This window comes from Theropithecus gelada, chromosome 1 (genome assembly GCF_003255815.1).
Source record: "Theropithecus gelada isolate Dixy chromosome 1, Tgel_1.0, whole genome shotgun sequence".
Lineage (NCBI taxonomy): Eukaryota > Metazoa > Chordata > Mammalia > Primates > Cercopithecidae > Theropithecus > Theropithecus gelada.
Window position 1 is genome coordinate 186030990 of NC_037668.1, and position 22504 is coordinate 186053493.

Here is a 22504-nt window from a genome sequence, read left to right on the forward strand (position 1 = left end):
TCCATGAGGGCTGGAATCAACTTCTTCCAAGCTTCTGTTAATGCTCATATTTTGATCTCCTTCCACGAATCACAAATGTTCTTAATGGCATCTATAATGCTGAATCCTTTCCAGAAGGTGACCAATTTACTTTGCCCAAATCAGCAGAGGAATCACTATCTATGGCAGCTATAGCCTTACACAGTGCATTTCTTAAATAAGACGACTTAAAAGTTGAAATTACTACTTGATCCATGGGTACAGAATGGATTTTGTGTTAGGGGACATAAAAACATTAATCTCCTTTTTTATGTCCATCAGAGCTCTTGGATGACCAGGTGCATTGTCAATAAGCAGGAATAAATATTTTTTCAAATTTTGAAAAGAACACTTTGAAAAAAATTTTTTTTTTCCTGGGCAGTAGGTCTCAACAGTGGGCTTAGAATACTCACTAAACTTGAGTGCTATAAACAGATGTGCTGTCATTCAGGCTTTGTTGTTCCATTAATACAGCACAAGCAGAGTACATTTAGCATAATTCTTAAGGACTCTAGGATTTTCAGAATGGTAAATGAGCCTTGGCTTCAACTTTAAGTTGTCAGCTGTATTAACCCCTAAATAGTCATCATCCTTTGAGCTTTGAAGCCAAGCACTAACTTCTCTCTAGCTATGAAAGTCCTAGATGACATTTTCTTCCAACATAAGGTTGTTTCATCTCGTTGAAAATCTGTTTAGTGCAGCCACTTTCATCAATTATCTTCTGGATAACTTGCTGCAACTTCTACCTCAGCACTTCTTGCTTCACCCTGCACTTTTATTTTATAGAGATGGCTTCTTTCTTTAGCCTCTGCTAGCTTCCAACTTTTCTTTTGCAGCTTCCTCACCTCTCCCAGGCTTCACAAAATTGAAGAGGATTAGGGTCTTGCGCTGGATTAAGCTTTGGCTTAAAGATGCCACTGGCTTGATCTTTTATCTCGGTCCCTAAAACTTTCTCCATATCAGCAATAAGGCTATTGTGTTTTCTTATCTTTCATTCATATGATACCTTTCTTTCCTTCAAAAACTTTTCCTTTGCATTCATAAGTTGGCTAACTGGCACAAGAGGCCTAGCTTTTGGCATATCTTGGCTTCTGACATCCCTTCCTCACTAAGCTTAATCATTTGTAGCTTCTGATTTAAAGTGAGAGATGTGACTCTTCCTTTCACATGAACACTGTAGGGTTAGTAACTGGCCTAATTTTAATATTATTGTGTCTCAGGCAATAAGGAGGCCAGAGGGAGGGTTGAAGAGGGGAACACGGTGAGTTGGTGGAGCAGTCAGAACACACACAACATTGATCCATTAAGTTTGCCCTCTTAAATGGACTCGTTGGTGGCACCTAAAACAATTATTAATACAACAGGAACATCAAAGATCACTAATCACAGATCACCATAACAGATACAGTAATAATGAAAAGCTTGAAATATTGAGAGATTTATCAAAATTGTGGACACAGGGACACGAAGTGAGCACATGCTGCTGGAAAAATGGCACTGATGAATTTGTTCAATGCCATGAGCCTTTAATTTGTAAAAAAACCAAAAAACCAAAAAAACAAAAAACAAACAAAAAACAAAAAAACCCTGCAGCATCTGTGAAATGCAATAAAGTCAAGCACAATAAAACAAGGTATGCCTGTACAATGTACTTTACTTCTATGTGTGTGCACAGGCACGTGTGTATACATACATACGTATACATATAAACAGGAGTGCACATACGGGACATAGTTTTCAGATATGATTTGACTAATGCTGGCTGACAAGATGGGAAAAAGTCAACATTACTGAATCTCTTGTGCTTTTCAGTATTTAATTTCTGGAAGGTTTTAATACTTGAAAAGTAATCATATTCACTTGAAATAATATTTCTCTATGACTCAATTGAAAGAAAAGGAATTTTGAGAGAAAAAATTTCATATCGTATTCTAAAAATTACAATTGCATGGATCTACTTACCTGGTATTGGAGCCGCATTCTCTGTCGTCGTTCTGCTGGCAGCCAGGTTCAAATCAGTGAGAGCTGCAGTAGGCTTAAATCCTGTTATAGTTGTAGGCATTACTGACGACTTAGATCTTTCTGAAGAAGATCCTGGAAGGTCAAACTGCAACGATTTCTGGGAACTTGGTGACAGGGGAGAAGTTGGAGTTTTCTGAGATCTTCCCTTATCTGATGAGACACTAGAAATTTTGATCCACAAAAACATTAGAGGAAGGAAAAGTACTTTGTAAACCTGCTAAATCATTCAAAAGAACAACAAATTAAAAAACTTTATCAACATCAGCTTTAAAAAGTTGTGATTTAGGCATTTATTCGTTAATACAGTCACTATGCTGAATGAACGACTATGAATATTCCTCTAATTGCTAGAATTACAGTGGTGCACAAGCACGGCACAAACCTTGCCCTAAGTACAATGGAAAGGGAGTAGCTTGATTAAACTAGCACTGAACTGTTCCCTCTACAGTGTACATATATTATGATTCACTCGTTATAGCATGAAGCAAAGTCTTCTAAAATAGACACTCTACAGCAATAAAATTGGAGCCATATATGGGCCTTAAAATACATTTCTGAAAGAGAATCAAATATTTTATGTTAAAAGGTAAGAAAAGACAAAAACTATTCTTTTGTTATACCCTCTTGTTAATCCAAGAGTCTCAGAAAAAATTTTCACACTATCCATCTCTAAATACTTATTTCATTTCTTTATATCTACTTGTTAATACATCTCTTTCTTGAACTTTCTAATAGGTAACATAACAGTTTGTAACAACTCTTAAGGCATTTAATTCAGTACAAGACACGTTGCTAGCCTTTCTTTGAAAAAGTAAGCTCATTAAAGGTATTATTTCTCATAACATCAAGCATGTTGCCTTGCACTGAATATTTATTTACTGAATAAATTATTCAAAGATACTCTATAAAGCATTTTAGCACAGTTATATTCCCAATATACCAAAACAAGTTTGCTTTTAGCTTCTAATAAAATGATGAAATAGTTTTCAAAGGTAAAAATTTCTCTTATATCCAGTATAAAAATATTTGAATAGGCCAGGCGCGGTGGCTCAAGCCTGTAATCCCAGCACTTTGGGAGGCCAAGACGGGTGGATCACGAGGTCAGGAGATCGAGACCATCCTGGCTAACACGGTGAAACCCCGTCTCTACTAAAAACACAAAAAAATAAGCCGGGCGAGCTGGCGGGCGCCTGTAGTCCCAGCTGCTCCGGAGGCTGAGGCAGGAGAATTGCGCGAACCCGGGAGGCAGAGCTCGCAGTGCGCGGAGATCTGGCCACTGCACTCCAGCCTGGGCGACAGAGCGAGACTCCGTCTCAAAAAAAAAAAAAAAAAAAATATTTGAATAGAAGTAGGCCTGAGAGGCACCCATGTGTTTACCTGACCCTTAATTTTCTATTCATACTTTAGATAAATACTATTTCCAACAGTCTATTTCATGCATGAAACACAAAAAGAATGATCATTTTAACAAATTTCCATTAAATAATTAAAACACAACATCAAACAAAACAAAGTACTCTGCACCTCACCTTAGGGTTTTGTAAGATGAATTTATATTTGCTGTGCACATAAAATTTAGCTAGACTAGCATTTCTAAAAGTATATTTCCAATAATGTCAATAAGCTTTCCCAAAAAGAAAGAGAAAGAGCTTGGGGACAAAGAGTGACTATAGCCAAACAAGTTTTTTTTAAAAAAAAAAAAAAAAAAAAAGGAGATTAAACAAGTTTTGAAAAATCTGGACTCCTCCTTATCAAAGTCTCAAATTATTTTATCCCTGTGAATCTCCATGGGTGGGGAAGGGGAAATCTAGATTGTAGTATGGGGCGTTGATGAAACTTATTTGGCTATGGATCGCATTAAGAAATGTTTAACTTTGTAAATTTTGTCAAGTTAAATCATTAGAGTAATTCTTAAGGAAAGGTAAAGTTTTCTAAATTCCAAAATCACTGACAAAGAAAATAAAATTTAATTTTAAATACAGAAATAATGGTATTAATGATGCAATATGATTTGTAACATGAAAGCACTAAAAATGGTAATCTTTATGTGTCACAGTACTAGAAAAAGCCCAAAGTTACTTTAAAAGGAAAAAATAAATCTGTGTCTTCTCAGAGCCTCTATTTCCAAGATAAAACCAGTACACAGATGAAAAGTCATACGGACAAATGAGTAGGAACTGTACAGCTAGCAACAACTGAAGGTTATTTGTAAGCAACAGACTAAGTGCATCATATACGATATTAGAAAGAAGAAAAAAACAGTATGCAAGCTCCATAATCAGTGAGAGTGACATTTTAAATTCTGCCTGAGTGGTCTAGTAAGTTGAGCAGAAAAGTTCAGAGGAAGAAATAAACAATAAGACAATAAGTATGCTAAGTAGCTGTGTTGGAAGAATGGATGAATAGATGAGAATTGAAATAGATAGACAAAAGAAATGAGATAGTTTGTGGTAGCCCAGCGAAAACACTTCAAGTAGAGTTAGGCACTTAGAATTGATCTATGACCTCACAAAGTACCCCAAGCAAGGTAGCTGCTTAGTCAAAAGATTGAGCCAAGAAAACAACTGTAACAACAGCATTCAGCATAGAAAACCTGTTTGTACTAGAGGGAGAGAATTCCTGAGAAAGAGGTTGTAACAGTTTAGATGATACATGACCATATTCTAATATACAGACCAAGATTAGAGCTGTGAACAAAGCTCTGAAGTCTATTTGTAATATATACAATTTTGTAGTAGCTCAGACATGCACAGTTAAGGAGATTGCTGACCTAAAATTCATTATATGGATTTTCTGAATATCAATTATATTATAACTTTAATTATATATGAATTACAGTATAAAGCACACATTAACTTTACCTCACAGAATGTCCAGAAAGATCTTCCAAAATGCTATCTGTATCAAGAGTATGCTCAAAATCTTTAACAGAAAGTTTGCTGCTGGTCCCAGATTTCTTTCCTTGATGGGAGCCATGTTCTGCTTTTTCCTCATCAAGAAATGAGTTCTGAACATTTCCAGTGAATGAATCCAACCCTGTAAAGCAAATTTCTTATAAAGCTGATTCCCAATATTAGAAGTTATTGAGATAGATAATTGACATATAGATTTCAATAAAATAATAAAAAGTAGAAATCAGAATATTTAAAATTTGACCTATATTATATTCAAAATCTGTTTTCCATATCTAAAATAAAGCAGTTCATCCTTCTGTCTCCATTTAAGGAAAGTGAAGTTTCTTCCATTAATTCCACTTGTTATTAATAAATCATTCTTAGCTCAACTAGTAATAAAAGATAAGCATATTAAATAACAATAAAGTACTAATCTATCCCTATGAAAAAGTAAGCAAAAAGAATTTTTTAAAGGATAAAATCCAGAGCTGGGAGAAAAATCATACCAACTGCTAACTGAACTACATAATTCTTTCGAAAAAAGTCTATGGTAAGAACTATGTAGCCTGATTTATAAAAATATTCATATTCTCTGAGTGAATAATTTTACTCATAGGAATATATCTTAAGGAGATGACTGAAACAAAAATTATGCATGTTATTCAATGTGTAACTTTGTAACTCAAAGAAATTTAATCTACATTTCTAACAAGAGAATACCTGTCTAAATCACACAGATAATAGTAATCTGTACATTTATATAGAACATTGTAATTCAAATGTACTTCATATATAGTACCTTATTGCTCTTAAACATGTTATGAAATAAGTACTATATCCCCAATTTACTGATGAGGTAACTAGAGATCTATGGGGTTTAATAACTTGCTTAACAAGGTATTCTGCTTTGGTCAACAGCAGAAATAGGACACACACTCAGGCCTCCTGACTCTAGTACACTATTCATCCTGATTGTATGTTTAAACAGCAGCATGGGAAAATATTTATTATTACCTTTTAAAAAAAGCAGATTACAAAACTGCCTATAAATTTTAATAGTGGCCCCCCAAAATTTTAAATATACATATTTTATATATTATATATACTATATATGTTTATATATACACATATTTATGTATATATACATATAAATATATAATGTGTACATATACATTAAAAGTTTTTTGTAAAAATTTATTGTAAAATTACTATATATACTTTATATATATACAAAAAAATTTAAGTTAAATTTTAAAGATATATATGGTTAAAGAGCAAAAGAAAATACAAAAGTGAAAAAAAATTACCCTTTATACTCATATTCATAGCAGTATTATTCAAAATAGTTAGAAGATGAAAGCAACACAAGTGTCCATCAACTGATGAATGGACAAACAAAATATGGCTTATACATACAAAGGAATATTATTCAGCCTTAAAAGGAAGGGCATTCTGACACATGCTAGAACATAGATGAACCTTGAAGACATTATGCTAAGTGAAATAAGCCAGTCAAAAAAGGACAAATATGATTCCACTTACATGACATAGCTAGAATAGGCAAACTTAGAGAGAGAAAGTAGAACAGTTGTTACTAGGCGTTGGGAGAAGAGAATGAGAGTTATTTTTGAATGGGTATAGATTTTAGTTTGGGATGATGAAAATGTTCTGGAGATAGATAGTGATCACGATGGCAAAACAATGTGAATGTACTTAATGCTAATGAACTGTACACCTGAAAATGGTTAAATTCCCTAGTGAAATTCATAGAGACAGAAAGTTAGAATGGTGATTGCCAGAACTGAAGGGAGGGAGGAATGGAGAGTTATTGTTGAATGGATACAGAGCTTCAGTATGGGAAACAGAAAGTTCTGAAACTGAGTGGTGGGGATGGTTGTATAACAGTATAAATGTGCTTAATGCCACTGAACTGTATACCTAAAACAGAATATTATTAATCAAATAGAAAGGACTCTATTATAAAGTCTACTTAGGATCCCGAGGCTAGAAGCAAGCTGTTAATACTGATTATCGCTAATTTTTCTACAATAAAGCTGCACTGCTTTCATGATAAGAATGCTTTATTCACTTAATATTGTTTGTTGACAATACATACACAATTTAAAATTTCTTCTTGACTTTAAACAACTAGAAATTATAGACAAGATAATGTTCTGTGCAAGAAAGGCCTACACTCCAATCAAGGGACCCATATGAAAAGAAAATGCCCTGACATTAAAAGATTGCCAAGTAAAGCCATATTCCATATCTTAAAGCAAAATTTTTTCTTCTTAGGATTACCACTTTAATCTACCAACTACTTTCAACTACACTGGGTAAATTTTTGTAGAGCATGCAGACACTCTTTTTCACCACCAGATGGAGCATATACAATTAAAATCACACTGATTTTAGAACTTGGGGATGAAGGAGAAATTAAGTTGAAGAAGATGCTGTGGAAAGTGAAATCTATCAGGATTTTTCTGGTACTGCAGGTGAGGATTAGGGAAACTGAAAGCCGCAAAACACTACCTATACTTCATCTAATCTGTTTTAGATGATAATGTTTTAAACCTACATTAAATCATATTATTAATACACATATACTCAATATATCATGATTTTTTCTTTTTTTTGAGACAGGTCTCGCTCTGTTGCGCAGGCTGGAGTGCAGTAGCATGATCATGGCTCACTGCAGCCTCAATTTCAGGGACTCAACTGATCCTTCCACCTGAGCCTCTCCAATAGCTGGGGCTACAGGTGTATGCCACCATGCCTGGATAATTTTTCTATTTTTTCTAAACACAGGGCTTCATCATGTTGCCCAGGCTGGTCTCGAACTACATGATTTTGAACTCCTGCATCAAATGATCCACCCCTCTCAGCCTCACAAAATGCTGGGATTATAGGAGTGAGCTATCACGCCCAGCCTATATCATGATATTTTAAAACTGTGCAGTATACCATAGCAGAAGATAGACTGGATTTGGGAGTCAGAAGTCAGAATCTGGGCTTTGCCAATAACAAGTTAGTGACTTTAGGTGAGACACTAACTTAGCCAATACTAACAATTGCAAAATAAAAGAACTGAGCAAGATCAGCATTTCCCAAACTGTGTTCAGCTGAATTCTAATGCCATAAAATGACGATTGATGATTCTGTGGTCAAAATACACTTGGAAAATGCTTCATACTACAGCCTCATCCTTATCCTAAAATAAGTAATGCACTAGCATATTTACAGTGTTTTTGAGTCTTACAGGAAAGAATCTTGTTTCACTCTAAAATAATTTCCCAAATTTATGGAACCATGGAGCTCTTTTATTCTCAGAACACAAAACAGTCTATACCACTAAACTTGTATTTCACAAGAAAATACAGAGTTTGGGAAGTGCTGGTAAAATGATGTCTAAACGTCCTACAAAGACTTTCAGAACACTTCCAAACTGCTTGTATTAGGTTAACGATTTAAAAATAATTTCTCCTAGCACTCTCATTGGAAGTATAAACTGGCACTAACTTTCTGAAAGGCTATTTGGCAAAATGTACCACATTTTAAACATGGCATATTATTTGCCCCATTATCTCACCTCTAGGATTTTCCCCTATAGGAAAAAACCCGACTAATGCATAAAGATGTATTTACAAGGATATTCAATGCAGTAGTATTTATAATAGAATAAAGAAAAAAGAAAATAACCTAAATATCCAGCAATGGGGAAACAGTTAAATAAATTATAATATATTCAAATAACAAGCCAGGTGCAGTGGCTCACGCCTATAATCCCAGCAGTCTGGGAAGCTAAAACAGATGAATTGCTTAAGCCCAGGAGTTTGAGACCAGCCCTGATAATATGGCAGAAGCCGTCACTACAAACAAAAAGGAAAAATTAGCCACGTGGGGTGGTGTGTGCCTGTAATCCCAGCTACTTGGGAGGCTGAGGTGGAAGGATTGATGGAGCCCAGGATGTTGAGGCTACGGCGAGCCATAAGCTGTGATCACACCACTGTATTCCAGCCTGGGTGACAGAGTGAGACCCTATCTCAAAAAACAAAACAAAAAAACAAAAACAGAATAGTATTCTGTTACTTAATGGGTCTAGAGTTTGTTTAGTGGGTAATCCTTACAAATAGTAATCCATATTTACTGACAAAAAAAGATACCCATACCCTATAGACAGAATAACATTGCATGTAAAATGTGATCCCATACACATAAAATTTCCTATTTGTGTGTGCCTACAAATTGTCTGGAAGGACTCTTACTAAAAATGTTAACATTTCACACCCATTAGGATGTCCTATTAACAAAAAAGCAGAAAATATGAAGTGTTGGCATAAATGTAGACAAAATAGAACCCTGTGTATTGCTGGTGGGAATGTAAAATGGTACAACTGCTATAGAAAACATTATGGCAGTTCCTCAAAAAATTAAACATGGCATTACCATTTGATCTAGCAGTTCTGTATCTGGGTTAAAGCAGGGATTCAAATAGGGTATTTGTACACCAGTGTTCATAGCAACATCATTCACAATAGCTAAAAGGTGGAAAATACCAAAATGTCCATCAACAGATTAATGGACAAACAAAATATGGCATATACACAGCATGGAATATTATTCAGCAATAAAAATAAATTCTGATACATGCTGTACATAGATGAACGGTGAGTCAGATATTATGCTAAGTGAAATAAGCCAGATAAAAAAGACAAATACTTTATTATTCCACTTATATGAAGTACCTAGAGTAGTCAAATTCATAGGGACAGAAAACACATGAATGGTTACCAGCGGCTGAGGAACAGAGGAATGGAGTTATTATTTCCTGGGTACAGAGTTCAGTAGGGGAATATGAAAAATTTCTGGAGAGACAGTGGTGATGCTTGCAACAATAATGTGCATGTACTTAATGTCACTGAACTGTGTATTTGAAAATGGTTAAAATGATAAATTTTATGTTATGTATATTTTACCACAATTAAAATAGGCAGAGGGCAGTGGCTCATGCCTATAATCACAACACTTTGGGAGGCTGAGGCAGAAGGATTGCTTGAGCCCAGGAGTTTGAGACCAGCCTGGGCAACAAAGTGAGGCCCTCGTCTCTGCAAAATAAATAAGATAAAATGAAATAAATAAAATAAATACTTTTTTTTTTGAGACGGAGTCTCGCTCAGGCTGGAGTGCAATGGTGCAATCTCGGCTCACTGCAACCTCCACCTCCTGGGTTCAAGCGATCCTCCCGCCTCAGCCTCCCGAGTAGCTGGGATTATAGACACCCACCATCATGCCTGGCTAATTTTTGTACCTTTAGAGACAGGGTTTCACCATATTGGCCAGGCTGGTTTAAATGTTAACATCCGTTATCTCTAAGAGAAAGAACTAGAGGTGATTTACTTTTAAAATATAGGTTTCTATATTTATTGATGTCTTCCTCCTATTCCTGTTCCTTCCACCCCTTGAAGCCTTTTAGCTCAACAAGCAGGATTTATTTTATGTATTTATTTTTTATTTTATGTTCTGGGATACATGTGCAGAACGTGCAGGTTTGTTACAGAGGTATACATGTGCCATGGTGGTTTGCTACACCTATCAACCCATCATCTAGGTTTTAAGCCCCGCATGCATTAGGTATTTGTCCTAATGCTCTCCCTTCCCTTGCCCCCCCAACCCCGACTGGTCCCAGTGTGTGATGATCCCTTCCCCGTGTCCGTGTGTTTGCATTGTTCAACTTCCACTTATGAATGAGAACACACGGTGTTTGGTTTTCTGTTCCTGTGTTAGTCTGCTGAGAATGACAGCTTCGAGCTTCCAGAAAAAACACTTTTGGAAGCAAGAAGCAAAATCATTCCCATAGCTAGACACCATCCTGTGAGTTTACAAAGCCTTTGCCTAATCACTTTATACAGTGATTATCCGTCTCCGTAGGCCTATGGAGCAAATTTAAGCCAAGAGTAGAAATTAGGACATTGAAGGGTATCTCAATCACTCAAAAATATTTACTGAACGCCAATGAGTCAGCTACAGTGCTGGGTACCAGAATGTACACATTATCTCCCTTAACTTCATATGAGCTTGAAAATTACCATATAAAGTATCTATTATCTCTACTTTATAGATAAGGAAATCTGGGTATTATATTTAATGATACTCAGAGATGTATATACTATTAAGTTTTTTTAAAAACCCAACTGCAAAGCAATTATTTACATTTGTTTTTAAAATAAAGTCGTGTGTGTATAATTTTATGTATACATCAAAAATGTTAATAGTAGCTAATCTCTGAACAGAAGGCTCAAAGGAAATTTGTCTTTCCTTGAAGAGTGTTTATCTCTAATTTTTAATTTTTTATCACTGCAAATGTATTCCTTTTGTATTAAGGAAAAGATTCATAATGTTATATATCAAAAGGTATTACTATAATGATAAATATGAAAGTTAATTACTGTAAGAAATTCTAACTTCTTATGGGATCAAATCACAACTTTAGATTACTACAACAAAATCATTGGTAAGAGAAAAAGTTACCATGTGGAATTCCACTTACATTCTGTCTTTTCCTTTTTTCCTTTCTTTCCTTTAGAAGAAGTAGATGAACGAGATGATGCAGCAGACTGGGCTCCTGATGAATGCTGGGAGGTAACATCCACAGAGGAAGGATCATAGGCAGACTTTCTGTTAGAATGGTCCTCCTGAGGGCCTGAAGTGCTACTGTCAAAGAATAAATAATAGTAGTTCTAGAAAGAAAAGTCTTACAACACAGCTAAATTAAAGATATTTACAAAATCTATTTAATCACTAGGAGAATATAACTATAATCAAAGATGGCTTCCACTTTATTATTGATTTTTTTAACCACCATCAACCTGGATTGTTCCCTATGGTTCAACTTGTTACTAAGAAAAATCTCAGGTAAGTGAAACCAATAAAAACTAATATTCAGAGAAAAGTATATAATGTTGAATACTGGAATGGCCTCAATTTCTATTCAAATTTATAATTTATTAATTATAACTATTTCTCCTCTTATAATCTTATGGAGAACAATAACTTAACATGTTCTTCCTCTACCTGGAAATAAAATGCATCAAATCATATTGATTGGTGATATTAAATGTCACCATAATTAAATCATTGAAAGTTTTTATTTAAAAATTAGATATTTTCTTTAGAGCTCAAAACTTAAAACTATGCTTTTTCTCGTATAATTTTCATACCTATTCCTACTAATCTAATTACATTTAACTAATTTTTATAAGATTACCTAATAATTTTACATGGATTACAATTTGTAATATTTGAAAAAGATGTTATTAAGTATGAATAATTACAGATAAATGTATACAGTAGCAAAATATAGGGAGAAAATTCTCTCCAACAAAGTCTGATTCACTTACTATGTGCCTATGTACAAGTAATTTAACCTCTGCTTCAGTTTGCTCTCTAAAACAGAAATGGTAACAACAATACTTTCCACATCAGGCTATTATAAAAATGAGTTAATATAGGTAAAGTCTTTCAGTCTTTTCAGTGTCTTGCACACTAAGTGCTCAATAATTATCAGATGTTATAATCATTATAATTATTGTTTTTCAAAGCTTTGCAAATTTTTCAATGTTTTCTTGATTATAAAGAAAATTACTTATTATTTGGAACCATGGAGTCACGTATCTATCTGATCTTCCTCAATTCTATCACAGAAAACCATTTCTCAAGCTTTTTATGTTAGTATACCATGGACTAATTTCCCAATACTCCAATGCTCTACTGGGAATTCATGGACTGACTTAATAACCTATACTCTGCTTGCTATGTGCCAGGTCCTGTTCTAAGTATGTGATTTATTTTTTTCTTTCTTTTTTTGAGATAGGTTCTAGTTTTGTCACCCAGGCTGGAGTGCAGTGGTGCAATCTCGGCTCACTGCAACTTCCAACTCCCAGGGGTTCAAGCAATTTTCGTGCCTCAGCCTCACTATATTTCATTTAATACTCATAACAACTCTATGAGGCAGGCAGGTACTATTAATGTCCCCATTTCACAGAGAAGGAAGCAGAAGCATAGGATGGCTAAGTAATGTGCATAAATACAAACAACTAATAATCAGGAGAGCCTGGATTTAAACAAAGGCAGTCTGGATCCAGAGCCCCATGCCCTGGGATTTCCACTACGATGTGCAGCCTCTATATGTATCTTTAAACAAGCAAAACTTTGCTAATATTCAGACCAGAGTTCTCATTTGTACATTTTCTCACTCTTCAGAGTTTATTCCATATTGCCAATATTTTCTTACTGAGGTTCAAGAGTTGACTTTTTTTCTGTCAAAGTCCCACTCCCTGGAGAGGAGACAAAATCATCTTCATATGAAACACTGCTTAGAGGAGCTGTGGTGGCATTCAAAGGCCGTGATGTTGATGTTCCTCTGTCCAACTTGTCTTCAAACCCTGACAAAAGTAATAATTGAAACATGGTTAAAAATGAAAATCAAGAAACTGTAAGAAAAGCATCCCATACATGGAGATTAGCAATATGGGCTTAGGGACATTTTAGTTTCCTTTAATAGTGCTTCTTTTCTATTTACCTTTATATCCAACGATACTTTTTTAAAGCTTTTTATTAGGAAAATTTAAAACATACATAAAAACAGGGAGATTGGTATAATGAAACCAAAGTATTCATCATCCAGCTTCAACAATGACCAATACATCAGCAATCTAGTTTCAAATAAACCTCCTACTACCTTCATCTACCACCCCCCAGACTATTTTAAAGCAAATTGCAGATAACATTTCATTCTCATTTCATCTCTAAATATTTTAGTTTAACTATAAAATCTTAATGAACATTTAATAGAATTTAAGAAGAAACAATTTTCTTATAAAAAAAGATGTTGATTTAAGCACTTTACTTTCATCAAAAGAAATCAAAATAACTTTCAAATCAAAACAAATTTAAAATTACCACTAATAGAAATGTGGCTAAACAAAAGAAAGCAATAGCATATGAAGGTCTATACAAGACCATTAAGAAATACCTAAATATGAATTCTAGGAAAAAGCAATGTGATACCCAGTTGAGCATAAGAAGAACAGATGAAATACATTCACTATACAGAGGGGAAATCTCCGATCCGGAAATTCTAAGATAATGTTACCCTAAAATGGGCAGATTCCAAATATAGCAGGAAGGATAGAGAAAGGGACTTGAGGGAATTGAGTCCATCATAGAAAAGGAAAGCCGTGTTACAGGATTTCAGGGATAAGAAGGGAACGTTAGAAGTCATTGTTTCAGGAATCAAATATATAGCTACGTTACTGTTCAAAGTCTGATTGCTATTCAAACTAGTTTTAACAAACATTAATAGAGTTGTTTTCATATTAGAAATAAATGTTACTACAGTTATCCCTCTCAATTCTTGATTGCTATATTCCCAAGAATTCACAAATCACCACTGTGGTAAGAAACACACTTAGTTTCTTTTTTTTTTTTTTTTTTTTTTGAGATGAGTCTCGCTCTGTCACCCAGGCTGGAGTGCAGTGGCATGATCTCAGCTCACTGCAATGTCTGCCTCCAGGTTCAAGTGGTTCTCATGCCTCAGCCTCCCGAGTAGCTGGGATTACAGGTGCATGCCACCACACCCAGCTAAACTTTTTTTGTATTGTTAGTAGAGGCGGGGTTTCACCATGTTGGCCAGGCTGGTCTTGAACTCCTAACCTCAAGTGATCTGCCTGTCTTGGACTCTGAAAGTCCTGGGATTACAGTTGTGAGCCACTGTGCCCAGCTTATACTTAGTTTCTATAGAAGTACATAACTATGGTCACAGAAAATGTAGTATATATGTGATATATATCCAATCTTGAACATCATCTATGAATTTCTCTGAACTAGATAAAAATTTCTACAACTACCAGTCAACTATTATTTTATGACAATAACAATTTTTAAATGAAATCTTAAAGATTCAATTACTAATACTCTATTTGAGGCTTGCAGGAAATTTAGAAGATGACTAATATGGACAATAATGTCTCCATTATCCACTCAATGAAAAATGTGTACTAAAGTATATATCTTGTACAGAAATTATAATTCATCTTAATATACAAATAGTACAAGTTATACTTATTTTTCTCACCTTTTCCATATAACTGATAGGATTTTGTAAAAATATTAATGACGCTATGTGGGCTTCCCTTTGCCAATTCTTCCCATGGCCCTTTGCTTTGTGTCCCACCTACGTGCCCAAAAAGTGGCAAGAATTTTTCAGCTTCTTTCTGAAACTCTTTGATGGGTTCATGACTATTTCTTTCTCCAGCACAAAATTCCTTTTCTTTTAAAATTTCTGCTACTTTCAAAAGGGGCTGTCCATGCTGGTCTCCCTCTTCTTCGGAGAGACTCCCCTCACTAAGAAGAGGCCCTTCACTGACTGAATCTATGCTGGAACCAAGAGATATTTTGGCTTTGTCTTGAGAACAGGCTTGCATATCAGAGCTAGAAGAGTCAGTCTGCCTTTTACATAACTGTGCCAGTAGCCCTTCTGGTCTGGGACCAGGGGATCTCACTCTAAAGCTTGATATGGCACTCTGAGGTCTTATCATCTCAGGAAGCTTTTTAAATTCACTGAGATTGCCTACACCAGGAAGATCATCATCAAAAGTTGCATGAGATACACAGGTTCCCAGCATCTTCTGAATTCTGGCAGAGAAAACATCTTCAGTATCATCTTTCACAGGTGGAGTTACAGCCTTGGTCCAAGGTCCATCTTCTTGAGGTGCCTGCTGCACATCATACTCAGTGTTCCATGCTGACCCATAGTTAATGTTGGCCCCAGCTAATTTCTTGGCTTCACTTTCAATTCTGCTGGACAAAGAAGCAGCTGTTGCTTTCAAGGCTTCAATACGATCCAGTTTACTCTTATACTGACTGGCACTAGGTTTTAACAAGGCATCTGTATAAGTAGCTGGTGAGGTCACATATGGTTGAGGTGCAAAAGTTAATGGCCTTGAAGCCATATTATGATTCTTTCTGGTTGGTAAAATAGATTCAAAATCCTTATGCAAAATTCCTACATGCTCTAGACTCAAGAGATGGGAGAGTAAACTTCCAGCTGTTGCAGCAAAAGGCTGTGGTTGAGAATGGTGAACTTGTGGGCTCAATCTGTCAGGCTGCATCCATGTAGATTCCGTCAAGTCTTTCCTGGAAATGAAAGTCACAATATGTTAGCTAACTAAACCATCATTTAAAAAAAGTTTTGTTTTTGTCTGATTATAAGAGTAGTGAGTATGCACTGCAACAAAATAAGGACAGATAAAAAACATAAAAAAGATAAAGATCATTCAGCAAAACAATAAAAAAGAGGCACTGTTAATATTTCATTTAGAATTATATACTTCCAAACATTTTTCTATATGTACATTATGTTTTGGTGGTATTGTTTGTACAAAAATGGGATTTTTACCATATATACTGTTTTGCAAACTGCTTTTTTCAACTAAGATGCCATATTTTTTAAAAAAGTATTTAAAATAAGGCAATAAGATCGTTAAAATTCTATAAACAAAATTCCTTACAATACTGATTATAGTTTTTAAAATAACATTACATAAAAGAGAAATGCTTAAAATTGCTAAATATTAATGTAGACATGATATAGATTATTCTAATCAACAAATATTTACTATATGCTGAACACTTACGTTTAACAATGTACATGCTAAACAGGGAGGTTATTATAACCTACTAATACTTGTGAAAAATTAATGAATGTGAAACAATTAAATGCAAAACTGTGAGTGCCAACTATAAATATGCAACTATAAATATAAATATACAGGGTAGGGTATCCATTAAGTATAGAAACAGAATAAAGATGTCCTAAACAACATTATGTGTATTTACCTATATCTCTAGACCATAGACTTCCTCTATATTAAGGGATACTACAGAGAGATTACAGGATGACGTCAACTATTAAGAAGACCCTTAGAGGAACAGGCCAGGAACAGTGGCTGATGCCTGTAACCCCAGCACTTTGGAAGGCTGAAGCAGGCAGATGACTTGAGGCCAAGAGTTGAGATCAGCCTGGGCAAAATGGCGAAACCCCATCTCTACTACAAATACAAAAAAATTAGCTGGGCATGGTGGCATGTGCCTGTAGTCCTAGCTACTTGGGAGGTTAAGGCACAAGTATCACTTGAACCCGAGAGGTGGAGGATGCAGTGCCCGAGATCGTGCCACTGCACTCCAGCTGGGAGACACAGTTAAGACTCTGTCTCAAAAAAAAAAAAAAAAAAAAGGACAACATGAGGCTTTGTCCTTGGTCTTGTCCATTATTTTAGGATGATGACATAAAGGTATGCTTATCAAACTTGCAGATGACAGAAAGCTGGGAGGCATGGCTGACCCAACAAATGACCAAATTATGAGACAAATTTATTTTTATAGGCTGCAATCTTAAACCAAACTAATACGGATAAATGTAAAGTTCTGCAACTGGATTAAAATAAGTCATCTGAAGGGGGGTAACCAGGACAATAAGAAGTTGAAAAGCATGTCATTAGAATGAAGGAAGAAAGACTAGAGCACAGATTCTATGCCTTAGAATATAGGCTATTACAAATGCAAAGTGTGAGGTTACTGGGGCCTAAACTAAGCTGGTAGTAATGGGAATACAAAGGAAGTTATAATATAAAAGATACTGATGAATAAAAATCCAAGAGCTTTAAATTCAAGTATTTAGAATGCCAATTTTACAGCAGGTGCTATGTTGATAGTAGAGAAATAGGAGACAAAAATGGATATACTTAATCCAGTTAATCCTGAGCTGGGCATGGTAGCTCACACCTGTAATCCTACCTACTTGGGAGGCTGAGGCAGAAGAATCAATCACTTGAGGCCAGAAGTTCAAGACCAGTCTGGGCAACATAGCAAGCTCCTCATCTCCAAAAAAATAAAATAAAAATTAGCCAGGCATGGCGGTGCATGCCTACAGTCGCAGCTACTTGGGAGGCTGAGGTGGGAGGATCACTTGAATCCAAGAGGTTGAGGCTGCAGTGAGCTATGATCATGCCACTGCACTCCAGCCTGTGTGAAAAAGCAAGACCCTGTCTCCAAATTAAAAACAAGTAAAAAGGCTTCTTTTTTTTTTTTTTTTTTTTTGAGATGGAGTCTCGCTCTGTCGCCTAGGCTGGAGTGCAGTGGCCGGATCTCAGCTCACTGCAAGCTCCGCCTCCCGGGTTTACGCCATTCTCCTGCCTCAGCCTCCTGAGTAGCTGGGACTACAGGCGCCCGCCACCTCGCCCGGCTAGTTTTTTTGTACTTTTTAGTAGAGACAGGGTTTCACCGTGTTCGCCAGGATGGTCTCGATCTCCTGACCTCATGATTCACCCGTCTCGGCCTCCCAAAGTGCTGGGATTACAGGCTTGAGCCACCACGCCCGGCCAAAAGGCTTAATTCTTACACTTTAGGATCTCAAGATCTACCAGGGATGACAGACTAATAAACAAACAGCTAAAATAAGACATCACAAATACTAAAACAAAGATTTTAAAAGTTCAGTAGGGTATAGATGAAGAAGTAATTAACTCTGCTAGCCAAGGAAAGTGACTGTTAAGTTGGATCTTCAGTTTTCAAGGTCAGATATGGAATCTGGAGTTTTCCAGGTAGCTAACACAATAGGATATGAAGAGCAAGGAAAAGAAATGCCAAATTTTAAGCAAAAAGTAGCATGCTTTTAAACATAAAGTTATGCTAAAACTGCTAACGGAATGGGGGAGCTCAGGAATTGGGTAGCAAGAAAGTGGACACAATAAGTTAGACATCACGAGTCAAAGAAGTTGGATATTAAAAGAAAAGCAAGGAACTGATACAAGGTAGTATGGTCTAATACTAGATTTGTTTGTGTTTGGTTTGCTTTTAATATTGGATAACTTGTTTAAAATTAGAAGGAAATTCAGAGAAAGGTAAAAATTGGAGACATTAATATACCAGGGTATGTCTGACAACAATAATAGGACTGAGGTGAACTAGAAAGTATCACCTATCTAAAAGCATTCAATCGTCTCCAGAGATGACACTTAGAAAAATAAGTAAATAAATAAATAAAAGCATTCAAATTCAAAACAAAAATGTTATTTATACTTAAAGTTTGAAATGTATTTAGAACCTTAAGCAAAGCATATGAAATATTTCACTTTTGGGGAGTAGTATATAGAGTAGTTAAAGCACAGGCTTCTAGAGTCACACTGGCTAAATTAAAGCCTATCTCTATCATTAATGTTTTGACCTTTGAGAAGGCTCTTTAGGCCTCAATTACCTCTTCTGTAAAACAGGAATAACAACAGTACCTAACTCAAGGAATTACAAGGGTTAAGTAAGATAATATATGCAAAGCACTTAGATCATTGCCTGGAACCTAAGAAACACTAATAAATGTTAGCTATTTTTATTGACAGTATTATTCTAGGGACAATGGGGTAAAAAAAGGACTATGCGGGCCAGGTGCAGTGGCTCACGCCTGTAATCCCAGCACTTTGGGAGGCCAAGGTGGGTGGATCACTTGAGGTCAGGAGTTTAAGACCAGCCTGGCCAAGATGGTGAAACGCCGTCTCTACTAAAAACACAAAATTAGCCAGGTGGTAGTGGTGCATGCCTGTAATCCCAGCTATGCAGGAGGTTGAGGCAAGAGAATCGCTTGAGCGTGGGAGGCGGAGGTTGCAGTGAACCGAGATTGACCACTGCACTCCAATCTGGGCAAGAGAGTGAAACCCTGTCTCCAAAAAAAACCATAACCCAATGGATAGTGATTTTGATTTCTATTTATGCATTCTCAAAGAATTTGAAAATCTTTCCCTTTCCAAAATGGTTATTATTACAAAGTATAATTTATAACCACGTAATCTAAACATCACCTTTACTTCCAAACTCAGTTTTTTTTGTTTACTTTCTTGTAAACAATATATTACAGCAAAAAAAAATTTCTTAAGAAAATTTAAGGTAAAATAGTCTGTTGACTATCTGAAATCAAATCAGATCCCTCCCTAGTCCTTATTAGTATGTTCACAAGCATATCCAAAGGTAGCTCTTGAAAGTACAATGGATAAATTGTTCTTACACATAAGAAGAAATCTTAAATAGCAGTGGATACAGAAATCCTGTCTGAAAACTATTAACCACAAACACTTTAAAATTTCACTGTCATTCATTCATCCAACACACTTTTATTGTAAAGGCTAGAGTGCTTCCAGCTGTAAAAGAAACTGACATTTACATTAAAAGGTAAAATTTGAACAATTGGCCTAGGGCATACAGTAAGTACAGATGTGCACTATGCTTAAATTTCAGAAGATATGAACCAATTTCTAAATAAACCTCTCTGCCCTCTTGTTCACAAAGGTCAACAAAATTCACTGAACACAGACCACTCCACTAAATTTCATGAAAAGAAAGAATCTTAATCATCTTTCATTCTTCCCTTTTTACCTTGCAAGAGGCTGTGGAGGTTCCGAGAGAGACAGGTCACTACTGGAAGACGCACTTGGGGGACGTTCCTGTATTTTGTTTTCTTTGTCAGATTCTCCAGATGGCTGATACCCTGGTTTGGCCTAAGAGAAAAGGACATCAAATTTATATGAGTTCTATCACAAAGATATATTCAGGTAGCACCTAAGAAAAACATTAAGTCACCTCAGCTCTACAAAGATCATAAAATGCACGAGTTTTTTTCTCAAAACCAATTAAAATTTATTTTGTCTTAAAAACAAACGTTACTAATAGCTAAACGCCATCTAAAATCCAACAGGGAGCCACGCTCTTTGGGAGGCTGAAGTGGGAGGATCACTTGAGTCCAGGTGTTCAAGACCAGCATGGGCAACACAGTGCGACCCTGTCTCTACAAAAAATAAACAATTTCCCAGGCATGGTGGTGCACACCTCCTACCTCCACTTCCACCTCTACCTCTTTTGCCTCTGCCACCCTTGAGACAGCAAGACCAACTCCTCCTCTTCCTCCTCCTCTCAGCCTATTCAACATGAAGATGACGAGGATAAAGACCTTGATGATCCATTTCCACTTAATGAATAGTCAATATATTTTCTCTTCCTTATGATTTTCTTAATAACATTTTCTTTAGTGTATTTCACTGCAAGAATACAGTGCATAATATAGACAACATATAAAATATGTGTTAATCAACATTATGTTATAAGGCTTCCAGTCAACAGTTGGCTATTAGTTAATTAGTTTTTGGAGAATCAAAAGTTACAAGTGGATTTTCAACTGCAAAGGGGTTGGCACCCCAATCCCCACATTGTTCAAGGGTCAACTGTATTTGTTCAGTACTACAATGAAAACTATGCAGGGATTTAACTAATAGCAATGATGAGAGGAAAATAAATCAGTCACAATCACTGTAGGAAATTCTTACTTCAGCTTTTATTTTCCATCACATTTATCACATTACTCCCCATATTTAATACACTTCATGAAGGCCACGATTTTTATTAGTATTATCTGAGCATACTAGGAATGATGGGTAATGTTTACATAGTATAGCAAATAAGCGTTTCCTAACCATGAACGACTCTCCTTTATATATGTCACTACTATTACCTGTGTTTCCTGCGTAACATGTTGATGAGATGGCTCTTCAAGCAAGGTCTTTTCTAGTAGCAATTTGGAGTAAGTCTCCTGTAGTCGCCTAGTTGCTGATGGCTCAGAAGGAGGCACATTTTTTACTTTAGTAAAGGCTTCTTTCTGCTTCCGGTAGAGCTCTTGTAATCGTTTGTTTTTCTGTTCTGTAGCCTCCTTTTGAGCCTTCTTCTCTTCATTTTGCTTTCTCTTCCTTTCCTCTTGCTGCCTAACAATGTACTGTCGTACCTCGTCTGTGTCATAGTGGCGCCTTTTAGAAATAACAGGGGGATCCTCATTAGCTGTTATTTTGTCAGGTTTTCTTTTTACTGGGCTGTGACTCCTAGGAGCGTGTACTGGTGCTGATGACTTCTGATTCTGTAAGTCTCCAGTATCTTGCTTTGCAGTGTGAGCTGTAGAATCTAGCTGTAGGTCATCAAGAATGCCACGAATTTCAACAGGTAAAAAGTCCTTATTTAAGGCAGTATTTTCCTCCTGCTTATTATCTGGAAGAGATGAAGCTAGTTTCTTTATATTATTTTCAGACCGAGATTTACTTCTCGAACGTTCTGAATTTCGTTGAAGATGTCTATGTAAAACGTCCAACCTGGGATCAGATTCTGCTCTTCCAATGTGACCCCCTGCAAAGTATGAACTGTTAGTGATATACTGAAATTCTATACTCATTCCTAAGATTTAACTGCATTAACAAGAAAATTAGAGAATTTCATTTTAACTTAAACTCAAATTCAAATATCCTATAGTCTTCTGAAGAACATTATAAAAGGAAAGAAAAGCTTCCCTTTTTAGCAGTAAAAGAATCTCAGCCTTCTGGAAAACTGTATTTCCTTGGTTTGTTTTTAAATACAGTTTGAAATATTTCTGGAAAAAAAGGATAGCTCTTATGGTTGTTATGAATATTTAGCATTTCGATTTCTCTCTCATA

At 35.8% G+C, this 22504-nt stretch overlaps 1 protein-coding gene across 2 annotated transcripts in view; it reads right to left on the bottom strand.

Moving 5' to 3' along the window:
• The window catches only part of CEP350 (centrosomal protein 350), a 166567-nt gene that overhangs the window by 83383 nt on the left and 60680 nt on the right, over positions 1 to 22504 (bottom strand). For both annotated transcript variants that reach the window (XM_025394350.1, XM_025394359.1), the window contains exons 10-16: positions 21541 to 22199; positions 20412 to 20533; positions 15067 to 16127; positions 13225 to 13375; positions 11482 to 11645; positions 4902 to 5076; positions 1981 to 2201 (exon numbers count right to left, since the gene is read on the bottom strand). In XM_025394350.1, the coding sequence (XP_025250135.1) occupies positions 1981 to 2201; positions 4902 to 5076; positions 11482 to 11645; positions 13225 to 13375; positions 15067 to 16127; positions 20412 to 20533; positions 21541 to 22199 (2553 nt within the window). The remainder of the gene's footprint in view (positions 1 to 1980; positions 2202 to 4901; positions 5077 to 11481; positions 11646 to 13224; positions 13376 to 15066; positions 16128 to 20411; positions 20534 to 21540; positions 22200 to 22504) is intronic.